At 36.8% G+C, this 26180-nt stretch overlaps 1 protein-coding gene across 1 annotated transcript in view; it reads right to left on the reverse strand.

The window, feature by feature from the left end:
- Positions 1-26180, reverse strand: part of UNC79 (unc-79 subunit of NALCN channel complex) — a 210418-nt gene that overhangs the window by 128060 nt on the left and 56178 nt on the right. The window contains exons 5-7 of the mRNA XM_037031536.1: positions 24987-25079; positions 20151-20206; positions 19311-19440 (exon numbers count right to left, since the gene is read on the reverse strand). Of these exons, the coding sequence (XP_036887431.1) occupies positions 19311-19440; positions 20151-20206; positions 24987-25079 (279 nt within the window). The remainder of the gene's footprint in view (positions 1-19310; positions 19441-20150; positions 20207-24986; positions 25080-26180) is intronic.

The raw sequence follows: 26180 nt of genomic DNA on the forward strand, positions 1-26180 counted from the left end.
AACCGTCATCTGAAGGCTTCCTAAAGTCATTTTTAAACCTATGAAAAATGTTTAAATCATGCAAAGATATCACAAATCCATCATCCATTTTCCTATGAAGGGAAACAACCCAGTATAAGGTGGCATCCACAGTAGCATAATATTACCTCACGGTGATACACCATTAGTAAGTTCCCAAAGGTTTTCACATCTATGGCTTCACTGGCTCCTCCCATCAACTCTGTGGGACAGGCACAGCAGATTATGAACCTCATCAAACAGATGAGTAAGTTAAGTTAAAAAGGTTAAGTGGCTTGCTATGATCACAGCATTAGTAAAGGACAAGCGGGGACTAGTACCTGTATCTCTTAGCTCTTAACACTCTGCTCTTCTCATTATCATATGCAATGCTGAACACCCTAGATTTGGGGCATAAGGAAGCATTTCAAATGGATAACAACTGAAATGAATAGTCAAACAACTTCCACTTCCCACCCCATTCCCATCAAAGGTGGAGATTGATAAGATGACTTTCTTGCCCAGATAAAGGGTAGCTCTCTCTCTCTCACATGTGACCCACAAACTAAATCTCTGATATTAGCTAATACGCAACTCCTCAACACAGTGTAATGTGCTCTCCTTAACACGGAGAATGAGGACAAGAACCAAGTGATCTGGAACACATCCGAACAAGAACCACAACAAGTAATAATTAACATCCAGATGACTCTGCAGCCCAAAGCACTTAGCTAACAATATTCCATCATAAAAAAGTAATGGAATTATATGTTTGAAAGTAAGAAATGTTTCTAAATTGCCATATTCTAATGTTATAGAGGTCCTAATATAGGACCATGATGGACCTAATATAGAAGAATTTGCAGGTGAGAGGATATTTGGTTACATATCAAATTATAATTCAAAAATATTTACTATTAATAATCCAGGACTAATCTATCTCCAAATATTTTATAAAATGTTCTATCTAGAAGTATTCTAACTTCAAATATTCTACCCTATTGTTAGATGAAGCATAAGATTCCATGTTTAATTTGGAATTCAAGAAAATATGGTCAACAGAGACACTGACCTTAAAAATATACACAAAAAAGGCAAAAAATACAGACCAGAAATCACTACTCTAGTAACAGTATATAGAGAGAAAGAAAAAATGAGTAAGGAATGGATAAATGAAGAAATTATTTGAATATAAGCATTGCATAACTATAAGATTTATTTCCCACATGTGGAAAAGTCAAGATAAATACAGAAAGTAGCAACAATTTTTCTTACGTAATTAATGAAAGCTAGAGAAAAAGAGTGCCTTTAACCAGTACAGCAGTTGCAAATACATAGGACATGTTGCCCTATTCCTTTAATCCCAAATTCATGACAGATACCGCTAATTCGAAACAGCATCCCTTCCTACTGAGTCCAGAACTGACTTTAGAATACTTCTCAAAACTGAGCTCCAGGAAGGCACCACTAATCAAAACAGAGTTGGCACAGCCAAGATAAAATCATCTCCAAATCTGTACATTATAAGAACAAGTGCCTATCACTTTATAAATATCAAAGAGATTTTCTTGACACTTTTAGATAGAAGTAATATTCAAAGTGTACAAAAACTGCTATGGGACAGGCACAAACAAATCAGAATGTGCAATAGCCAGAGCACTTGATTAAAACTGGAATATAAAGATTCCTCCTCTGCCAGAGATTAATGCTGTATATGTGGATGGCGGGGATACCCAGAAAGTCCTACTCCTCTAAACTTTATTCCATTTTTACAGAGTGAAACTGAGTTAAGAACAGGTAGTAGGAGTTTTCATTTAAGCTCACTGAATTCACACCAGATTTAAGCTTACTAGAACAGCAACTCTTCGTTTGGGTTGTGTATAAAAAATCACTTGTCAAGGTTTCAAAAGAGTGATGCCTAGAACCCACATGAGATCAGCTGAATCAAAATCTGTAAACATAGAACACAAGTATTTGTAATTTGGAAAACATTATAATTGATTCTAATATAATGACACCCTACATTCCTTACCACATGGCAAATATAATCATAACATATCTCCCTTCATTTGAAAATAAAAACAAAAATATAGCATAAAATATAGCAGAAGAAATCTGCTTCCAAATGATAGAGTAACTGGTAGTAGACTTGCCTTCCTACCACAAACAACTAAAAATGGAAAATGTATATAAAACAACTATTTTCTGAAACTGGACTATAGGTAGTACAGGACAATGAGACATGAGAGAAAAGAAACAATGAAGTGACTCCTACAATCACCCTGGCTTTCTTCTTGGAAGCTTTCTAGACCTGGACCCTAGAAGGGAAAAATATAAGCACAGTAGATTGGTTCTACTGAGTTGAGGGGAAAAAAACTGGCATGTAGACAGGCAAGATGACATAAATTTGCTGTGTAGAGTACCAGAGAAGCGGGGCTCCAGAAATCTGAGGAGGAGTCTTTTTGAAGTGTTGGCTTTATACTAAGCTGAACATGTATAAGGCAAAACTTCATTAGGCTGCATAGAGAACAACTATAGGGAATCTGTAACCTAAATAATTCCTACATCTCATACAGGGCTGGAAGATATTCAAGTTCCAACCAGCCAGAGTAGAAGAAACTCAGTGAAAACCTGGAATATTCAATACAGACTCTAGAAAGTCATACCATAGTAGGAGGGTTGAACTACCATTAGTGAAAAAGCAACCCAAGATTCACCCTAACAAAACATAAGAACAAGACTTGGAAGGATCAAGCTGATCCACCAGTACCTGGACAGCCAAAACAAGCTTCAACAGATTTTAACTGAAGATAACAAAATCTAAACACTCAATAATGTAATATTCACAAAGTCCAGCATCCAGTCAAAAATTACTGAATATTTAAAAGGAGGAAAATGTAATCCATAACTGGGAAAAAAATTGGTCCTTAGGAACAAACCCAGAAATTACAGACCTGAGGTAATTTTAGCAAACAAGGACTTTGAAACAGCTAGTATAAACATATTTAAAGGAAAACATGAACACAATGAAGATAGAGATTAAAGACATACTAAAGAACCAAATGAAATTTCTAAAAATTAAAAATACAATATCAAAAATAAAAAATTCACAGAACAGAAGTAATGGCAGATTAGACAATACAGAAGAATAGATCAGTGAATTAGGAGACATAAAAACAGAAGCAACCCAAACTGAAATACTGGAAGAAAAATAAAGAGAGCTTCAATGAGCTGTGGGAAAATAGGAAGAAGAGTAAGCATGTATGTTTAAAAGCCAAAAAGAAGCAAAGGGAGCAGGAAGTGGCAATTATTTGAAAAAAAAGTGGCCAAAATGTTTCAGTTTTAGTGAAAACTATAAACCCACAGATCCAAGAAGCTCAATGAATCTTAGGCAAAATAAAAGCAAAGAAAATCACACAAAACTCATTAAAACTAAGTTGATGAAAACCAGTGATAAAGAGGAAATCTCAAAAGCAGCCAGGAAAAAAAGACACATTACTTACAGGGGAACAAAGATAAGAATGATCGCTGATTTCTCGTCAGAAACAATGCAAGCCAGTAGACAATGGAACGACATCTTTAATAGGCTGAAAGAAAAAAACTGTCAACCTAGAATTCTATACCCAGTTGAAAATATCCTCCAAAGATGAATATGATATAAAGACTATTTGAAGACAAACACAAGCAAAGAGAATTTATTGCCAGCTGAGCTCCACTACTAGAAATGTTAAAGGAAGGTCTTGAGGCTGAAGGAAAACAATACTAGATGAAAGCTCGGACTTACACAAAGGCAAAAAGAGTCCTGGGCATGGTAAATATGATTAATAAAAGACTTTCTACTCATATTAACCTGTTTTTAAGTGATTTATTGTTTAAAACAAAAATAACAGCCATGTGTTGTGAGACAAAAAGGATGGGATGGATTCACCAGTGAATTCTATCAACTATTTACATGTAAGCTAGTATAATATTATTTTAAGGTAGACTGTAAAATTGAAGGTATATATTGTAAACTTTAAAGCAATTCTTTTTTTTAAAAAAATGTATAGCTAACAACTCAATACAGAGTTAAAATGAAATACTAAAAAATAATTAACCCCAACGAAGGCAAGATATTAAAAAAAGAAAAGGAACTAAGAACAGATTAAATAAATAGAAAACAAGTACAAAGTGAGAGGCTTAAGCCCAACTATATCTGTAGTTACATTAAATGTAAATGGCCTAAAAAATAATTCTACTACATGTAAATGGTCTAAAAGGCAGAGGTTGTCAAATGGGACTGAAGTTTTTTAAAACACATGATTCAAATATATGCTGCCTGTGAGAAACACTTGAAATATAAAGATAGATATGTTATAAGTAACAGAAGAAGGTGTGCCATTATATAATATATGACTAGCTTAGCATTAGCAAATACTAATAAGAAGAATACTGGAATGTCTATGTAAATATCAGACAAGTACTCCAGGACAAAGCATATAACCAATAATGAATAGGAATATTTCACAGTGATGATAGTCTATTCACAGAGATGACATAACAATCCTAAATATCTGTTCATCTAATTGTAGAGTTTAAAATTATGTGAAACAAAACTGACAAAACTAAAAGGAGAAATGAGTCTATAATTAGTGTAAATCTCACCAATCCTTTTTTAGTAATTCATAAAGCAAGCAGACAGAAAATAAGTAAAAATATAAGACTGGAACAACATTCTCAACAACTTGACCTAATGACTCAACTACTGTAGAATAGACATTATTTTCAAAGGTGTATGCAAAGTTTACTAACAGAAATAACATTCTGGACTATAAAATAAGCCTTAAAAATGTATATATAGCATTTGCAAAGACCACAATAACAAAGACCACAATAATGTTTCCTGACCACAATAAAATTAAGCTGGAAGTAACAAAAGTATATCTGGAAAGTCACCAAATATTTGTATATTTGAAAAAACACACTTCTAAATAATCCACAAATCAAATCACAAATCCACAAATCAAAGAAAATATTCTTTGAAAGAATATTTTCAAATATCCTGTACCAAAGCACAATAAAATCACAGCATCAAATTTGTGGGATGCAACTAAAGCAATGCTTAAAGGAAAATTTATAACTTAAAATTTTTATATTAGAAAATACAAAAGATGTAAAATATGATTTATGCTTCTGCTTTAATAGGATAGAAAAACCAAATAAAACTCAGTGTTATCTGAAAAAAGAAAATAAAGATAAAAATATAAATCAACAAAATTGAAAACAGAAAACCAATAGAGACTATTATAAAACCAAATATTGGTTCTTTGGAAAGTTTAATAAAATTGATAACTCCTCTAGCCAGCCTAATGAGTAAAAATAAAGAGAAGAAAAATTACCAATATCAGAAATGAAAGGTAGGATATCACAGAAGATCCTACAGATATGCTGATAAGTTTGAAAAGTTAGATGAAAATGCCCACATTCCTCAAAAATCACACATTACAAAATCTGATTCCATAAAAAGGAAATGTAAATGTCCCATAAATATTACATTTAATACACGATGTAAAACATTCCCATGAAGAAAACCCCAAGTCTAGATGGATTCACCAGTGATTCTATTAACTATTTAAGAGAATAAATAATACAAATCCTATATAAATGCTTTCAGTAAATAGAAGAGAAAGAAACACCATCTTACTTTATGAAGTCAATATTACTGTGTAAACTAAACTAGATGAAGGCATTATGATCAAAGAAAACCAAATCAGTCCTGGCTGGTGCAGCTCAGTGGATGGAGCACCAGGCTGGGAACCAAAGTGTTCGATTCCCAGTCAGGATGCATGTCTGGGTGGTGGGCCAGGTCTCTGATTGGGGACTTGTGAGAGGTAACTGTTTATCTCTCACACAATGATATTTCTTTCCCTCTCTGTCGCCTTCCCTTCCCTTCTTTCTAAAAATAAATAAAATCTTTCTTTAAAAAAAAGGAAATATCATATCCCTCATAGATCATAACCCTCATAAACATAGAAGCAAGAACACAATAAAAAATTAGCAAATTAAATTTGGCACTATAACACAGCTGACAATATAGAATTTATCTCAGGAATGCAAGGTTAGTTTAATATTGCAAAGCAAATCAATGTAATGTATCATATTAACAGAATAAAAAAAGAAAGTCATAAGATCATCTCAAAATGTATTTAACCAAAATAGAAGAAAATGCATTTGACCAAAATTTACATTCACTCATGCTAAAAACTCTCACCAACTAGGAATAGAAAGGGACTCCCTCAATGTGTTTTTAAAAAAGAAAGCATCTGTGAAAAACCTACAACTACCATAGTATTTAATGCTGAAAGCCTTAATACTTCCTCCCATCAGGATGGGATAAAAAATAAAGATATCCACTCTCAGTGCTTCTATTCAACACTGAACTGGAGATATGAGCCAGTGCAATGAGAAAAAGAAACAGAGAAAGGGGGAAGAAGAGAAAAAAGGGAAAAGTGGGGTAAGAGGGAAGGAAGGAAGGGTGGGGGCAGGGTACAAGGCAGGCAGGCCAACAGGCATACAAGTTAGAAAGAAGGAAACGTCTTAATTACTTTTATTTGCAAGAGGGCATAGTCATGTATACAGAAAATTTTAAGAAACTTTCTAATAAGCTACAAAAACTAAGTAAATTTAGCAAGGCTGCTAGATAAAACCAACATACAAAGATCAATTATGTTTCTATATAATGGCAATAAAGAAGTTGACTATTATATTTTAAACATTATTTACAATAGCACCTAAAACTGTAAGATATTTACAAATACGTTTGACAAAATATCTGCAAGACTTGTCCACTAAAAGCTAGTGAACATTGCTGAGAGAAATTAAAGCAGGCCCAAATAAATGACCAAATATGCCATGATCGAGCATCAGAAGGCTCAATAGTAAATTTTTTCTAAAGATATCAATTATCCCCCAAACTAAATTACATATTCAATGTAATCCTAATCCAAATCCAAGCACATTGTTTTGTAGAAACTAACTAGCTGATGGAACAATTTACATGAAAAAAGGTCCTAAAATGGTCCAAATAATTTTTAAAAAGAGCTGGTCCTGATATATCCTACATGACTTCAGCTTCACTATAAAGCTGCAGTATTCAAAACTACATGATACTGGCGTAAGAATAGACACTCGAGTAAAATATTGGGCCTAGAAATAGACCCATGCATATGAGGTCAATTGGTTTTCAACAAAATAGTCAAGGTTATTCAATGTGGAAAAAGTAATTTTTCCCACTAACTGAACTGGAACAATTGGCTATCCTCATGGGAAAAAGTCAACCCTTACCTCTCACCATTATGAAAAATTAATTACACCTGGCTGGTGTAGCTCAGTGGATTGAGCACAGGCCTGTGAACCAAAGGGTCACGGTTCAATTCCCAGTCAGGGCACACGCCTGGGTTGCAGGCCAGTTCCCAGCAGGGGATGCATGAGAGGCAACCATACATCGATATTTCTCTCCCTTTCTCCTTCCCTTCCCCTCTAAAGATAAATAAATAAAATCTTTTTAGAATAATTACAAATGAATCATATAATTAAATGCAAAAACTATAAAACTTTTAGAAAAAAACATCGGAGATTTCTTTATAAATTTAGGAAAGACAAAAAATGGGTAACTTAAAATTTAATGTAAAATTCCTGCTCTTTGAAATACTTTACAAACAAAAGCCCCTGACTGCAGAACATATTCACAATATATGTGTCTGACAAAAAGTCTTCTATTTTGTACATATAACAATAGATAAGCAACCCAATTTGAAAAATGAATAAAAGATTTCATTGAGAACTCCCAAAAAAGATATACAAATGGCCAATAAGCACCTGTAGCATTGCTATCACTTGTTATCAGAGAAATGCAAATTAAACATGATTCTAATATGTAGCAATCAGAATATCGAACATTAAAAAAACAACCGACAATCCAAAGTGTTGCTAATAATGTGGAACAACCGGAACTCTCACACATTGCCGGAGAGTGTATAACAGGATACAACCACTCTTGAAGAACTGTCTGGACATTTATTTTCAATTAAGCATGCACTAGGCATAGGATCCAGCATTTTCACAACGAGGTATTTCTCAAGAGAAATAAAAAAATTGTATGCATGTTTACAGCTTTACTCATGATAAGTCAAAATGTTCATCAAGAAGTGAGTGCATAAACTGTGATATACCCACACAAGAAAAAGCTATTCAGCATTAAAAAGAAATGAACTACTTCTACATCAACATGGATAAAACTCAGAAACGTTATGCTGAGTGAAATAAGCAGTCATAAAAACGGTATGTACCATATGACTCCATTCATATGAAATCCTAGGAGAGGCTGATAACTAATCTATAATGACAACAAGCAGATCAGCGGGTACCCATGGAGGAACTAGGTCACGGGTATGGATTGACTGAAAGAGAAATAAGAAATCTTTGTGGGGCGATGGAACGGCTCTACATGTTGATTACAGCACTGGTCACATTAGTGTATAAATTTGTCAAAAGTTATCAAACTTTGCAAAAAATGGGTCATTTTATTGCATGGAAATTATACCTCAATAAAATTGATTTTAAAAAGGAAAAAATTAAGGATGATCCAAATAGATACTTCAAAGAAAGGGAAAGGTCATAGTAAAGCCTGAGAAAAAAACACGTGTCTGAAAATTACCTAGTCTAGGAATCAAAAAGTTCGAGGGAAATGCATGGCATCTGCAACGTGACGCAAGAACACCTGGCCTCTAGAAAAGCAGGAGCAGAAAGTGATAAAAATTCAGGGTGAGACAGGAAGCCAACAGAATGAGATAAAAATGGATTTGGATAAGGAATGTGAGTGTGAGTACTCTACAATTACAACAGCAAAACTAGAAACCCTCCCTCGAAACAATAAATAGAGCTGATTTGGGGGAAAGATTAAGTTATAGAATAAATTAACCAAAAAGCTAAGACTGTAGAGGAAAAGATAAATGGAAAATTTATGTGGAATAAAACATAAGATAATAAAATAAAATAAAATGTGGAAAATACTGGTTATAATAGCTACACAGTACATAAAATAAAAATCGACCTATAAATTCCTCAAGAAAAATGCCAAGACAATCTGAGAAAAGCAATAATTTAAAATTTCATTAATGAGAAATTTCCTGAAAAAGGACCTAAACTTTCAAATTAAAAGCACTCTTTACATTACAGGCAAAAATTGATGAAAAGATATTTATATATAGAAACATTTATGAAAAATTCTTTTTGAGCCCTGGCTGGTGTGGCTCAGTGGATTGAGCACAGGCCTGCAAACCAGAGGATCTCTGTTCGATTCCCAGTCAGGGCACATGCCTGGGTTGCAGGCTGGTTCCCTGCAGGCCAACTCCCAGCAGGGGACGCACGAAAGGCAACCATACATTGGTGTTTCTCTCCCTCTCTCCTTCCCCTCTAAAGATAAATAAATAAATAAATCTTAAAAAATAAATTAGAAAAATAAAATTTTTTAAAAAAAGCCCTGGCTGGTGTAGCTCAGTGGATTGAGTGCGAGCCTGCGAACCACACAATTGCGTTTGATTCCCAGTCAAGGCACATGCCTGGGTTGCAGGCCAGTTCCCAGCAGGGGACTCACAAGAAGCAACCATACATTGATATTTCTCTCCTTCTCTCCTTCCCTTCAGGGGAGGAGGGGACTCACAGCAGGGGACTCACAAGAAGCAACCATACATTGATATTTCTCTCCTTCTCTCCTTCCCTTCCCCTCTAAAGATAAATAAACAAAATCTTTTTTTAAATTCTTTTTTATAAATAACTCTCTAAATTAAAAAACAAAAGGGATTCCTATAATTGACAAGCCCTTAGCTAGACTAACCAAGGGAAAAAGAGAGAGGGCCCAAAATCAACAAATTTGTAAATGAAAATGGGGACATTACAACTGATACCACAGAAATAGAAAGGCTTATAAGAGGCTGCTACGAACAATGATATGCCAACAAACTAGACAACCTAAAAGAAATGGAAAAACTCTTAGAAACATATTGAATACAACTTACAAAAACTGAGCCAGAAATAAATAGAAAATCTGAATAGACCAACTATACTAAAGAGATAAATCAGTACTCAAAAATCTCCCAGCAAAGAAAAGCCCAGGACCAGAACACTTCACTGGTTAATTTTATCAAACATTTAAAGAATTAATAATAATCTTCTCAAACTGTTTGAAAAAACAGGAGTTAACACTCCCAAACTCAGGTTATTAGGCCAGCATTACCCAGTTATCAAAACCAGAGTAGGATACTACTAGTAAAGAAAACTACAGGTCAATATCTCTAATGAATATAGATGCAAGAAATCTCAGTCAAACACTAGCAAACCAAATTCAGCAGCACATTAAATGGATCATTCGCCACGACCAGTAAGATTCATCCCTGAGATGCAAGGATAGTTCGACACATACAAATTGATCCATGTGACATATCACATTAATACTATAGAATGGAAGAAAAGACTCATGTGATCATCTCAATAGACCCAAAAAAGTTCTTGACAAAATTTAACAGCCATTCATGACCAAAATGCTTAACAAATTAATCATAGGAGAAACATATCCCCATATAATAAAGGCTTTATATGACAAGCCCACAGGTAACCTCACACTCCAGGGTGAAAGGTTGAGAGCTGTTTCTCTGAGATCAGGAACAAGACAAGGATGCTCACTCTCACCACTCCTAGTCCACATAATACAAAGTCCTAGCTAGAACAATCAAGCAAGAAAAAGAAACAAATGTTATCAGCATCAGAAAAAAGAAATAAAGTTGTCTCTATGTGCAGATGACATCGTTTTATACAGAGAACATCCTAAAGACTCAACTAAAACACTGTTAGATCTAATCAATGAATGTAGTCAAGTTGCAAGATACAAAATTGACACAAAAATATCAGTAACATTTCTATACACTAACAATAAATTTTATAAAAACAAAATAAAGAAATTAATCCCATTTGTAATAGCTACAAAAATAATAAAATACCTAGATATAAGTTTAATAGAGAGGAAAACGACAAGACACTGATGAAAGAAATCAAAGAAAACACAAATAAATGGAAAGACATCCCATGTTCACGGATTAGCAAAATTAATAGTTAAAACATCAGTACTACCAAAAGCCATCTACAGATTCAACACAGTCCTTATCAAGAGTTCAACAATTTTACGGAAGTAGAAAAACACTCCTAAAAATTATATGGAATGACAAAAGACCCCATTTAGCCAAAGAAATCCTGAGAAAGAAGAAAAAAGCAGGAGGCATCACACTCCTTAAGTCAAGTTATACTGTAAAGTTACTGGCACAAAAAGAGACAAATAGACCAATGAAACAGAATCAAGAACCCAGAAATAAACCCAAGCATACCTAATCGATTAATATTTGACAATGGAGCAGACGATACTCATTGGATAAAAGACAATCTCTTCAATAAGTGGTGCTGCAATAATGAGTCTTTCCTATCTAATGAATAGAAAATCTAATAAGTATTAACTGCAAAGAATGATAATACTTATGTTTTATGAAATTATGAAAATTAAGCATATCATGGAAGTTGGGAGAGGGTAAAAGAAGTTAAAATCTTCGGTCTTTGACCTGAAAAGGTAAAAGTACTATTTTGCACTAGACACCAATGAGTCAAGGATGTATGGTATAACCTCTAGGCTAGCAACTAAAAGAATACAAAACACAGAACAGCTCACTAAGACAAAGGTGGAACACTCAATCAGTGCAAAAGACGCAAAACAGAGAGAAAAAGGCAGGAGAAATAGAAAGCAAATAGAAAATAGATTTTTAATCAAATATACCAGTAATTACATTACATACATATAAAAAAGGATTAAGTACTCCAATTAAAAGACAAGTGTCATGAAAATTGAGTTTAAAAAACAGAATAATATGCTGCTCATAAGACACATGAAATATATGAATACAAAGTCAAAAATAGAGGAAAAGTTATGCTAGGCATTCGTGAAATCTGGTGTAGCTATTAGTATAAGGCAAAGTGGATTTTAACACCAAAAAAAAGCACTGCTAGAGATAAAGACGCATTTCATCATGGTAAAAGTTTCAATCCTCCAGGAAGACAATGCATTCTCAATTTGTATACACCTGGTAATACAGCCTCCAAATGTATAAAAGCAAATATTAATAGAACTACAAAGAGGAATACAGAAATCTACAATCCTAGTAGGAGATTTTAACATTCTATTTCTGGTAACTGATAAAAGAAAGACAAACCCCCAATAAGGATGCAGAAGATTTGAACTACACAGTTAACAAATTTTGTTTAACTGACATATATAAAACACAGTATCCAACAACTGCAAAATACAAGTTCTTTTAAAGTACACAGGAACTCTGAAGAAAGTATAAAAGTGTCAAAGGAATTAAAAATAGAAAGTAGGTTGTCTGACCACAGAAGAATCAAGCTATAAATCAATACAAAACCCCACTAGGAAAATCCCCATGTATTTCTAAATTAATAGTCATTCTCCTAAATGGCCCAATGAGTCAAAAATAAAACCATGAAGGAACTTTGAACTCAGCGTAGCACAGGAGGTGGTAGCCAGTGCAACGAGGCAAGAGAAACAAACAGCACAAGAATTGAAAAGGAGACATTAAACTGCCATTCAACATAATATAATTGCATACATGAAAAGTATTTTTGAAACAAAACTACAATAAATTATTAGATATTAAAATTGCTCTAGCAAGGTTGCTGGATATAAGAACAATATACCAGAGTTAACTGCACATCTACATATAAGCAACAAGGAGATAAGAAGTGTAATTTTAAAAAGATGTATCATTGCCCTGGCTGGTGTAGCTCGGTGGATTGAGCACGGGCCTGTGAAGCAAAGGGTCACCAGTTCGATTCCCAGTCAGGGCACATGCCTGGGTTGCAGGCCAGGCCCCCAGTGAGGGACAGACACATGAGAGGCAACCACACATTGATGTTTCTCTCTCTCTCTTTCTCCTTCCCTTCCCCTCTCTCTAAAAACAAATAAATAAAATATTTTTTTAAAAAAGATGTATCATTGACGGTAACATCAGAGAATAAAAACCTACATGTGAGATAGGCAAGACATCTACACAGAAAACGTCACTGAGGAAAACTGAAGAAAGTCTAAATGAGCGGAGACATACTAGGTGCATAGGTTGGAAGACTCAATATTATAAAAATATCAGTTCCCTAGATGGATCTATACATTCAAGGCATTCTCAATACAAACCTTAATAATTTCCATGTATGTTTATATGTGTTTAACTTGATAAACTCTTTAACTTAGCAAAGAGTTGAGAATAACCGGGAAGAAAAAAAGGAAAAAGAGGAGAAAGAACAGTAAGAAGAGAAAGCAGGGGAGATGAGAAAGAGAAAAACAATTGCAACAAGGTGGAAAGATTTATACTGAAGGACATAAAATTTTATTATTAACCTACATTAATTCAGACACTGTGGTATTGAGAAAAAAATACACCAACTGAACTCAATAAAGAATCCAGAGACAGAACCACCCTTAAAAAAGGTACCACAGACCAGGAAGGAAAGGATGTTTTTCAATAAATGATGTGGAGTCCACTGGCCATCCACAAGAAAAAATTTTGATGTGTACCTCACACCATACAGAAAAATTAATTCTAGATACATTTAAATATAAAAGGTAAAATACAAATATTCTGATGACAACAAAGAATATTGTCATAATTTTGGAGTAGGGAAAGGCTTTCTTAGACAGGATATAAAAAGTCCTTTAAAGAAAGAGATTCAACTTCTAGGAATTTATCTGAAGAAACCCAAAACACTAATTCAAAAGAACATATGTACCCTATGTCCATTGCAGCATTATTTATAATTGCCAAGATTTGGAAGCAGCCCAAATGTCCATCAGTAGATGAGTGGATAAAAAGGTTGTGGTACATTCACACAATGGAATACTACTCAGCCATATTAAAAGAAAGATGTCTTACCATTTGCAACATCAGGGATGGACCTGGAGTGCATTATGCTAAGTGAAATAAGCCTGTCAGAGAAATCAAATACCCTATGATTTCACTCACATGTAGATCTAATGAACAAAAAGAACTAAACAAAACAGAGACAGACTCAGAGATAGAGAGTACACTGACAGCTATTGGGGAGGGGTTTAGGGGCTGGGCTGGGGAGAAATTCATAAAAAAGAAAAACCATGGAAATGGACAACAGTGTGGTCATTGCCGGGGGCAGGTGATGGAGGGTACGGATGGACAAATGGTGATGGAAGAAGATTGACTTGGGGTTGTAAACACAATACAGGGCACAGATGAGGTATTGTGGAATTGTGTACCTGCAACCTGTATATTTTTGTTAACCAGTGTCACCCCAATAAGTGCAATAAAAAAAGGTTGCTAATTTGATTGCATTAAAGAAAACCTTGAGCCCTGGCTGGTGTAGCTCAGTGGATTGAGCACAGGCTGAGAACCAAAGGGTCGCCAGTTCGATTCCCAGTCAGGGCACATGCCTGGGTTGCAGGCCAGGTCCGCAGTGGGGGCCACGTGAGAGACAACCACACACTGATGTTTCTCTAACTCTCTTTCTTCTTCTCTTTCCTCTCTCTAAAAATAAATAAATAAATATTTTTAAAAATGACCTTGAGTTAATGAAAATCATTATTTAGAGAATTAAAAAAGGAGATATTTGCAACATACATAACTGACAAGGGTTATATAGATATCCAACTAGCCAACAAACAGATCAAAAAGTGTGCATTGGTAATAAGGGAAATGCAAATTATCACACAATCAGATACTCCTACATACCCTCAGAAATGGTTAAAATTTTAAAAACAAAATAAAGAACTGCCCAAAATATGGAATATAGGCAAAAAGAACTCTCATGCTTTTTTAATGTAGGTACAAATTAGTACAAACCTTTTGAAAAACTGTTTGCCCTTATCCATTAAAATTGGATATATGCATATCCTCTAATCGAGGAATCCTACCTTGGTAATGCAGCTAACAGAAATGTGTACACATGTGCACCAAAAGATATGTGGATGTTCACAGCAGCATTATTTATAATAACCAAAAAGTGGCAACAACCCAAGTATCCGTTAATAGTAAAGCAGACACGTAAAGTGTGGTACATTCATTTGGTAGCTTCTATATAGCAATAAACATGAACAAAGCACACAGTTATGCTCAACCCAAGGATAACTCGCACACAAACACAAACAAGTAATGCATGATTCCATTTACATAAAATTCAAACTTAGGCGAAACTGATCTCTGCTGTTGGAAGAAAGGTCAGTGGGTTATCTTCGGGACAGCAGAAGGCCGTAATCACGGCAATGAACATGGTGGGAGGTGTCCACAGAAACTCAAAATTGGTGTGTTTTTCTACATGTGTACAATGCACAGTAAACAGGTTCAAAAGATTTTTTAATTGTGTGGATGGAGACAAAACTAAGACAATAAAAAGATAAGCAACTTACTGATGGGGAAATTTCGACATAAAAAGATGGTAGAGCTTCTCGTACTTGCCTGGAATACAACTCAGGAATCTAACTCTACTAATTTGGTTTAATCTTGCAGTGCTGTCTGTAGTTAGCTCTGCCCTCTCTGTGTTTTCAATAGTCTCTGCCCAGGAAATACACATCTTCCCACACCTTTTGTCTCATAGTTTGAGTGGAAACTACAGCACAACCAGTGCTGACCTTTGCTCATGAAGGCTTTTATTTACCTGTTAGAACACCAACAAAGGAAATTGCTAAATAATTTCTTTCTTCCCCACAGAAGCAGAGTTTCATAGAACAACATAATGGGTGGGAGGGGGCAGTCACTGCCAAGAAAACTCTAATTTTTTCATCTTTAAAACTTGTATTTAGCCCTGGCTGGTGTAGCTCAATGGATTGAGCACGGGCCTGGGAATCAAAGGATCGAGGTTCGATTCCCAGTCAGGGCACATGCCTGGGTTGCAGACCAGTTCCCAGCAGGGAGCTGGGAAGGCAACGAGAAGCAACCATACATTGATATTTCTCTCCCTCTCTCCTTCCCTTCCCCTTTAAAAATAATAAATAAATAAATAAATCTTTAAAAAAAACTCGTATTACGCCCAAAATACTTGAGGTAGTTTTTGTTGTTGATAAATACTAATAAACTCAAAAGAGGCGAAGTCTGTAGATTACCTCACTATTCGGTCATATTCATATGAGTTGCAAATATTCTTATGTTACTGTGCTTAAAAGCAATAAATAATTTATATACATATAGAGTTAAAATTATGGTGAATTACTAACAATTATTAAATCTATGTGGTTATGTATGTGTTCATAGTGTTATTCTTTAAACTTCTGTATTTGAAAACTGTCATAATAAAAGGTTGGGGGGGTAACCTTGTATAATTATATACGATGTGATCTCAACTTTATTTTAAACATGCATCAGAAAACTGGAAGGAAATGCATCAAAATGTTAACAAATATACCAAATGTTAAGCCAGAAAAATGTGGGTTTTCCATGAAAATAATCTAGGTTCAAACTCCTTACCTTTCAAGATTTTTGTGAAAGTTAATTAAGAAAATATCTATAAAACCTAATCTGGCACTTGGTCCATAAATTTTGTTCAATTAGGAGAATGCTTGAGTATTAAATCAGACAACAAGCAGCAAAAACAATGTCCGATAAGCAGACAGTGCTGGATGAATAGTAACACACAGACCAGAATGGTTAACTTTTTCGTGATCTCCTGTTTTCTGCATAGAATGCCATGACCCACTCGATGGGAGTTCCAAGAAAGCTGCTTCCCTAGGAACTTGGACAGTGCCTGGCAGGTAGCAGGCACATTATGATGCTGTCAAAAGAAAGAAAGCGTGTGGAGACGTGATTACAGGGATGGACTGAAGAACGAATGCCCGTAGGCAGAGAGGCCAAGCAATAAAGAAAGAGCCGCTCCGCTCTTAGTCAGCAGAGGCTGAACTACCCTGGGAAGACGGGTTTGTCTAGCCCTTCAAGAGAGTGTGGTCACAGAGGGTGCTGGAAGCAGCTCTCAGTTTCCCCAGGGCTGGTGGGATGCTCTGAACAGACTAATCTCATCACGTGGCTTCTCCCTTTACAACCTGTCTGTGGTTTCCCTTTGCCATTAGGATGAAATCCAATCTCCTTCACAGGCTTTCTGCTTCTCCCTGGCTGCTCTCCTCCTCTCCCCCCACTCTCCGGCTGCATACGACTTTTTGGAGTAACTAAGTATGATCATGCTATCTTTAGGTTCCAAGTCCAAATCCACGCAGTTCCTTCTGCCTCAGTCTCACATTTTACCCACTAATGATTCACTCCCCTCGTAACGTCTAGTAGGTGCATCTCACTCAGGTATCAGCTTGAATCTCACTCACTGAAGAACGTTTCTTGACAGTTCAGCCCTCCTCAACTTGCCCACCCTGACGGTGAGGTCAGAGGTCCTTTCTGTGTGTTTCCACGGCACTGTGAACAGCTGACCCTCAAACAGCCCGGGTTTAAAATGCACGGGTCCACTTACGCACAGATTTCTTTTCAATAATACTATAAATCGACTTTCTCTTCCTTATGATTTCCAACATAGTATTTTCTTTGCTTGAGTTTACTTCAAGAATACAGTATATTATACATATAACACACAAAACACGTGTTATTCACCTACAATCTGTAAGGCTCCCCATCAACAGGAGGTGACCAGTAGCTAAATTCTGGGAAAGTCTAAAGTTACACAGAGATTTCCAACTGTGCAGGGGGTGGTGGGGTATCGGCACCCCTCACTCCTGTGTTGTGCAGGGGTCAACTGTATTTGTTGTGCCTTAGCGCTTACCACACTGTCAGGTGCTTTCCTGGTCTTTCCCCCACAGACGAAATGTACACACTGAGAGATTAGTGATTGTAGTATGGTTTTTCATTGTGTTACCACCAGTGCCTAGGATAATGCCTAGCTAATAGCAGATACCCCATAAATATTTATTGAATAAGTGGATTATTTTTCATATCTAGATTGTAATAAGCTCCACGATGTCTGGTTGTGTTAAAAACTACAGGGCCTGGAACATTAAATTACTCTTCAAATATTTACTAAATAAATAAATTTCATTTAATACTGGTTACCCATTCATACATCCTATAAACGCTTATTTCAGGGATCTGTTGAGAGGGGTTGGTATCAAATATTTCAGTTATTTCACCTTTTATTTTATTAATGCTTCCAGCTATTTTTGCTTCTACATTCAATTATCTACTTAGCAACACTTTAACATTCTCTACTACCATGGATATAAAACCACAAAGATACCAGTTTCTGTTTTTTAAAAACTACTTCCTATCTACCTTCCCTGTCCTAATTAATAGTATTGCTACCACTATAGCCAATATTATTTATTCTGAGTTTAGAATAAGCCCACCAAGGATCACCAAAGCCCCCCAAAATAGGTGTTAATGACTCTAACACTTGGCTTTAATCAGGGACATAAGAAACAGAATTAAGTTAATTCCCCTCTGAACCACGTCACATCACCCCTGGAAATATGAGCGATGCCAAGAAAGAAGTAGGATCTAGAATATCAGTATGCAATCCCACAATAACTTGAATAAAAGCTAATTGTGCCAAAACAACCACTTCTTCCATTTTCAGAATACTATGTATACAATTATGGGGACGGGGGAGAAGGTAGTCAGGGGCAACCAAAACTCCATTAGCCATGGGTTGCTTCTTTGATTTTATGATATATAAACATAACCACAACAGAGGACCTGGGGTTGGTTTGTTTTTGATAAACATATGTCAATACATTTAAATGTCATTACATTCAATGTTTACTTCTCAGTTATTAATGACACCAATAGTCACCAACTGTTATTCTGGCCAACGAGGTTATCAGGGTCATTTACTGTTTACTTAGCGTATAAACTGGTAACGTTGAACATGCTCCAAATCTTCTCATCAGAACAGAATTGGCCACCTGAAGTTTCGATACACCGTACGTGGAGCGCTCCCCCGCACTCACACCTCTGCAGTGATTAACGTCAGCGCTAGTTAAGACCACAGAGCAACATGTAGCAAATGAAACTGAGACTTACACTGCGGTGTCATAACCGCTTCTGACATTAATTTTCATTCATTTATTTTATACCACCTAGTTTCAGAATGGACTTATGGCGATGTCTAGAGGCACATACATAAGTCCAGCAAAAGAAAAATATAGATAAGTAGGCAAGGCAAACACGACACAGAAGAAAAGGCGGGGTCCCACAGGCCTGCTCTCTTCTTACCTGTGTACTGCAAGCCCCTGTATTCACTTATGGCCCCGGGAGGTTTCAAATTGGGCCAGTAATGGAACAGCATTTGCACAGCTGGCGGTTTCACTTGTGAGGGCCCGTAGGCTATCACGTACAAAAGATCCTAAAGGAGACGGGAAGAGTACTTTGACTTAGCACGATCAAATAAGAATAAAGGTAGCTCATTCAATAGTACCGAAGCAGTGAAAATTTCTATAGAGGACTTGAGGTGGTTGATTCCCCTGGAATGTCATCATCCCGATGTGCTTCTCAGATTTGATCATATCAAAACATTAGTTTTTATTCCTTGCTTATTACTATTAGGTCCTGTAAATAAGTACAGGACCTAGTAGTAATAAGTAAGTTCCTAAGCACACTATCTTTTAACAAATTCTCCTTCTCTACTCAGAATAATGTTAAATAATCGACTTTTGAACAACATAAGCCAGTTTGCTAAACACTGCATCTTTAAATTTCCTAAAACACATTTCTTAACAATTCACATTTCCTGTTTGAAAAAAAGACAGATTCTCAACCAACCTTTTAAATTAAATAAAATTGTCATATAATAGAGCATGCACTAATTCCCAGATTAAGTGATATTCAATTACTTTTGCTGGCAAGCCAGCAAAAGCCAACTGTGTTCAAGATCATCCCTGCTCTAAATGATAAATAACTAACTGGTAAGAAATTGTAGGTTCTACACACCAAAATAATAAGACATCAGTACATTTGACCTAAAAATACTTTTAACATGCAAACAACTTTTACTACTGATACATTATTACATAAATTAAGTTTGTGGCTCTGAGTTAAATATGGCCAAAAACTTACTTTCCAGACTTCTTGTTTATATTTCATGAGGCATTCCAATAATTGACAATGATACACTGTAAGGAAGAAAATGTAATTTGAACATGAAGTGTAAATACCAGATATAAACATCCTTTGAGATATAATAAACCATATTAGTATGACTTTCACTCTAATCATTAAATTGGAAATTACTTATTTCCATATAATCAAGCTTTTCAAAACATCATATAAGCCCTTGACTTTATCAAGCTTTTATTCCAAGATCCTTGAGAAGTGCATTTCATTCACCTTATCAACAAAGGAAATATTAAGAAAATCCCCTAGTTATCATACCTTTGCAACAGAAACTTGTATCAAGGTAATCAAGATCTACAGAGGCGAAAAAATAGCCTAAAAGGATTGTAATAAAAGGCCACATTTATTGAGCATCCATTATGCTGGGTGTTGCGCTAAGAGCTTCCTGTGTATAATCTCATAGCCGCCATGCTGCAGGTAGGAAACAGGGACTCGGTTTCCTATCTTCCCAAGTTTGGACAGATAGCAAGTGACAGGACGATGGATCAGAATGATGGATAAGAGTGGGGGTCTTATCATTTGATTGCCGGTTCCATCTGTTGAGGAATTCTTAAAAGAATTCTGTATATATCTGTACAACAGCAAGCTTCTTTGACTTGCCTATGCTTACTTGGAGAACAAAGATACTTTCTCCCGAGCTAAGGGAGCTGTTTGGGGATTTGTTTGTTTGTTTGTTTGGGGGTTGTTTTTTTTTTTACCTTCCCGAATCCATCTTCCAACCCTATTGTGACATTGAAGCATAGCTCACTGTAGTCACCAATGACCTTCTTGTTGTTCAATTCAATAGGCATTTTTCAGTCTGCCTTTTACTTGACCTTCACTGGCATTCAGACTGGTCACTGTCTTCTCTAGAAAACCCTCTCTTCCCTGGACTTCATGACTGCCCCTCTCCTGCTACCCTTTGCAGACACTATCTTTGCTACTCAGCTGCTAACAACCCCTTTCACCTTGTCCAGCTCCCAGTGCAGCCTGCCACTAGGGATGGCCATGTGACTCAGTTCTGCCAGCAGGATCTAAGAGAGAATCTGTTGGAGAACTTGCGAAACACTTTTCTGCCCTTTGATTAAAGGAAATAGGCACACCAGGACACATTACTCAGTTGCCCTGACTGATCCTATTACCTGCTTGTGGATGTGGTTGTGTGAGAGTATAATAACCTTCACGGTGGCAGCCATCTTGCAAACCTGAGAAGTTCAAGAAAAACACAAAGATGCCATCTCAGCCCCTGACACTATGGAGCTATCTCCAACACTTCCTGCTAAGTAAACAACAAACCTTCTTGTCGTTTAAGGCCTCTGTTAGTCAGCCAAACACATCCTAACAGATACAACCTCTCTGTCTCCTTGGCAAGCCTGTTCTTCCGCTGGACCATTCTCTTCTGAGTTCCTGAAGGCTTGGTCATAAATCCGCTCCACTTTTCACTCTGCGCTCTCTTGTAATCAGTGTCACACTCATATACAATTCAGTGTATGCCATCTACATGGAAATTCAATGACTGCCACTGGACACTTCCATGTAGGCTCAAAGTTCATTACTTCTAACACAGTTCTATTTTGAATTCCAGGCTCATAATACAACTTCCTGATTATCACTGTCTATTTTTTTAAGTAAGCTGAATTATTTGCCTTTTTGTGTTTTGGATGTATAGAATTATTATTGAGGTCACGTGTAGAGCTTTCCCCCCAGTTTTATTGAGATATAATTGACAGACTATATTAGTCCAAGTGTACCATCGCCTCTGAAATATCTCAAAGACACCTTGGACACAGCATGTGCAAAACAGATCTCATGAGCTCCCCTCAGAAGCCCGGTCCTCCTCTCCCAGTGTCCCCTTTCTCAGTGAACAGACCAGCCATGGGTTCAGTTACAGGACCAAAGGCCCACCAGACCTGGGCAGCTCTCGGATGTACCCACTTTTCTCAGCCTCAATCACCTCTGCCTTTTACACGCCTCAGCAAATGCAATGGCCTCCTCGTGGGTCAGTCTGTATCCACTCTGGCTCCTTTTGAATCCTGTCTCAACTGCAGCCTGGGTGACGCATACATAACCACTCAAAGTCCTTCAGTGCCTTCCTATTATTAGACTTGGGATAAACACAGGGTTCCCAAACAGAGTCCACAACATTCCACGTGTTCTGGCCCGCAGAAGTCTCCAGTCTCATCTCCCAAGAGGCAGCCCTACTATTCTGATCTTCAGTCCCACCAGCTTATCAGACTCCCTTCAGACACAGGGCTCTTCTGCCTGAAGCCCTGCCCGTGGGCCTTGTTGCTGCTGCCTACGCATCCCTCAGTTACTTCCCCGGGGAAGCCCTCCCTGACCTCTTCAGTGAAAGGGAAATCTCCCTTTACGGGGTCTCATAGCACAATGGACATCTTCCAAAGCTCTTGTCACAGCTGAAAGTTCACATTTGTTTTTCTCATTGTTTGATGAATGTCTTCAGTGTCTTCTCTCTCCCCATCACCATGCACTGTATGATAAGCTGCATGAGGTGAGGGCAGGGAGCAGTTCTGTTTTGCTAACACTGATGTCCCCAGTTTGGGCACACAGTACATAGTCACTGACTATTTGTTGATTATGTAGCTGACCCTCTAGAACTGGAATTTTGTTCTTAAGCCCTCAGTGAATTCTCAAGTGCAGGCGTTCCAGGCCACTTTCTCGTATGCACACCACCCGCTGTTCTCCACGTGTCTGCTCCACGGCCCTGCTTCAGAGTAGTTCACTGACAGCCCCATGGACAGAGCCCCTCTGTTTAAACTGTTCCCCTCCTCAGGAAACCCTACTTACCACACTGGTCACACTCTACCCATAGTCTAAGACCCATACTTTGGTCAAGTGACAGGAACCCTTTCCTAATCCTTTTAATCCAGAGTTCTCACTTTCTGATGCATTAACCCTATCTATAGTGTTTATTTTATAAGTTTCACACACTTCTTTAGACTGTAAACTAATGATTCATTGTGAATATGCCTAATCTTCCCAACTGGACATGAGCTCCACATGGCAAGCACCATGTCTTACATCTCTGATGGTTTTCCCCATGCCCAGCACAGGCTCGTGTACAGAGAATTTGCTCGACAGACACTTGTTCATTGAACAAGGTCTGTACTCCATCCCTGACACACAAAGACGGCAAACACCCAGCTGCCTCCTGCTGTCTCCCCCAAGAAAAAATCCAACAAAAGGTGATGACCTACCACTTGGTCCCAGAGTGTCTCCTGGTGGATATCACCTCACTTCTTAAAAGTTTTCCACATCACAAGATGGGTTTGGGGTTCCGAATGTAATCCTTACTATAGGATTCATTTCTGGCTTATCAACATGCCCCCACGAATAAAGGAAGACACAGACTTAGAAATAACAGAAGTAATTCTATCTGATCACGGTGGTCTCCCTGTGAAACATTTAACTCCAAGAAGAACACAGCATACTGTAGCAATCCCACTCTATTTACAGAGCGCTTACAACGTGCCCGTCACTAAGTAAGCACTTTACATATGCTCAATTCATTAAATCGTAGCAACACTGTAAGGCACTGCGGGAAGAATTATTCCCACTTTGCAGGAGTTTCATAAGGGAATTTGGTCTTAGGGCGATTAAAATCCCCTCAAGGTCACGCTCACTGGCAATCTGCAGGTAAGCTCAGAGGTGAGCCCACACACGTGACCTCAAAGCACGTGATTTTACCTGCATTGCTTTCCTGCCTTGCAACTTAGAAGTTAGGACCAAAGCCTCATGAAGAGACACCAATTAACTAGGTTCCAAATGAAGGACTTTTTCCAGAACATACTATATAATATAAATGACGTTTTGAGAGTACTTTAAGCCAAAGAGAGTAAGATACAACTTCCAACATATATACATTTTAGTTAAACACGCATAATAGTCATAAGGGATTTCATATTTAAAAGATGATACTCCACGCTGGAAGCATTTCATTTTAAAATGAAAACTACTTTTTTCCTCATCCTGAGTCAAAATACAATTATTACTGACTATGTAATTAAGTAGAAAGTTGAAAACAGTGCCACCAAATTTGTTCACCTTCCAAATAAACATTAAATAAAAGTAAAAATTGTCATATCTCAGCATGTGACCAGCAGGCAGCCCCTCTTTAGGTCAGTTTCTTGAAGTTCAACTGCAATTAAACTGATGGGTGGAAACCCAACAAAGCACATGGTGTGAAACCTGTCCAACATCACTAGTAATCACTAGTAATCAAAACGAGATATTATTTTTCATCTGTCTAATTCTATATAAATTTTATGAATACTCAGTGATGGGTTTAATGTACTTTCATATATAATTAGTGAGACTATTGAATATTTCAAGTTCTTTAATCAATTAATCCCTCTTTTATTCATTTGTTCTAAGGAAATAATCAGAAATGTAGTAAAGGATTTATGTTCAGGGATACTTGTGTGGCATTAGAGGAACAAATTCACAAATTATTAACAATGGTTTTCTTTCATTATTAGAACTGCAGGTGATTTTTATAGTTCCAGTTCAACTGTTCCAGTATATTCATAGTCAGTCAATGTCCAGGCACTATTCTAACACCGTGTCCTCAAACATTCTGAAAGCATCCCTAGCTTGCAAGAGGACTGCTAATGGCAACAGGCAAGGGAAATTCATTCCAACTCAAAACTCTGTTTTCTAACACATCGTCACTTGTCTACCCACCAAGCAAGCTCTTCTCACGTGAGAATTTCCAGCCCACTCCTTTGACATCTTGCTTAACTCTTGATTCTGCAATGCGTCAAGTCGCCCGAAGCTCCCTACCTGGGTTCGACGTGTACTGCATCGCAATCATGAGCATAGAGGATGCGGAGAGATTCACATGGGCAGGAACTCCTTCTCTCCTTGAGGAACCCACTGAAACCAAAATATTTTGGATTAGATTCAATTAATATATGTGTATATTAATTGCTACTTGCTACTTTGCCTAGAGCGTGAGAGCTAAGCAGAACCTTTTTTCGAAAGTCCCATCCAAATCCACGAGAATTTTGCACACATAAAACTACAAAATTCGTCCTCACATACAAATGCTACCACCATTGTCACCAGTAGCCAGCATCTAGTAGGAATCTACAAGGAACAGGGACAGCACCAGAACATGCCGTAATGGCTTTAGGGGAGCTGTATTTAGAAGCCATCTCTGCTCCTAAGAGGTTGTATCTGGGTGGAAAAGAAAGAAAAACCAGAGTCTCAATGTCCCAGGTATACAGGCGTATGGAAGGATATCCCCTTAAGAAAGTAAAAATAAAAAGTTTCTGAACCCGACTTGAATATATTGCATTTTGAAATACAAATAAAATAATGGTCTACTTATAATGGGTACCTTACTGATGTACTGACACAAATTTTAAATCACATATTATAAAAAGTTGTATGTTAATTTAAAAATTATTTCAACTGTCAGTGTCAGTAAAACATTTTCTTCAAACCTTTACATGTAACCGAACCATTACCATCTTCATCATCGTGAGAACCATTTTTTAGTTTTCCAAAGCTTACCATCTCCTGATCCATCTGAGTTTTCTTAAATAGAGCACTTTTTGACTCCGTGAATAACCGCGGCTCAGCATTTTATCCTGTCCACAAGCATTAATTGCAAAGCAAGCTGGTTTCTTCAAAATTCTTCATATAGCTGAATAATTGTGCTCTCCAGGTGATAACAACTTAAGACATCTTTAAGTGGCTTATTTACAATGACATCCAACTCTACATTAAATTTCTTTGTCTTTTTTAATAGAATGTATCAGGTAACCCCAATAAACATTCAAAACCAGCACTGATTGAAGTCATTCGGGGTAACACATCGTCTCCAAAGAGCACTTAATTATTCTAAAACAGTAATTGACACAATAAAAGAAGCTTTAAAAAGACTCAAATACAGAATTAATTTCTTTTTTCAGGGATAATTGTAGAAGTAGAAGAAACCTCTCCTTATACGTGGGCTTGTATGGCAGCTTG

This window comes from Sturnira hondurensis, unplaced genomic scaffold (genome assembly GCF_014824575.4).
Source record: "Sturnira hondurensis isolate 20B ecotype Veracruz unplaced genomic scaffold, ASM1482457v3 Scaffold0021143, whole genome shotgun sequence".
Taxonomy (NCBI): domain Eukaryota; kingdom Metazoa; phylum Chordata; class Mammalia; order Chiroptera; family Phyllostomidae; genus Sturnira; species Sturnira hondurensis.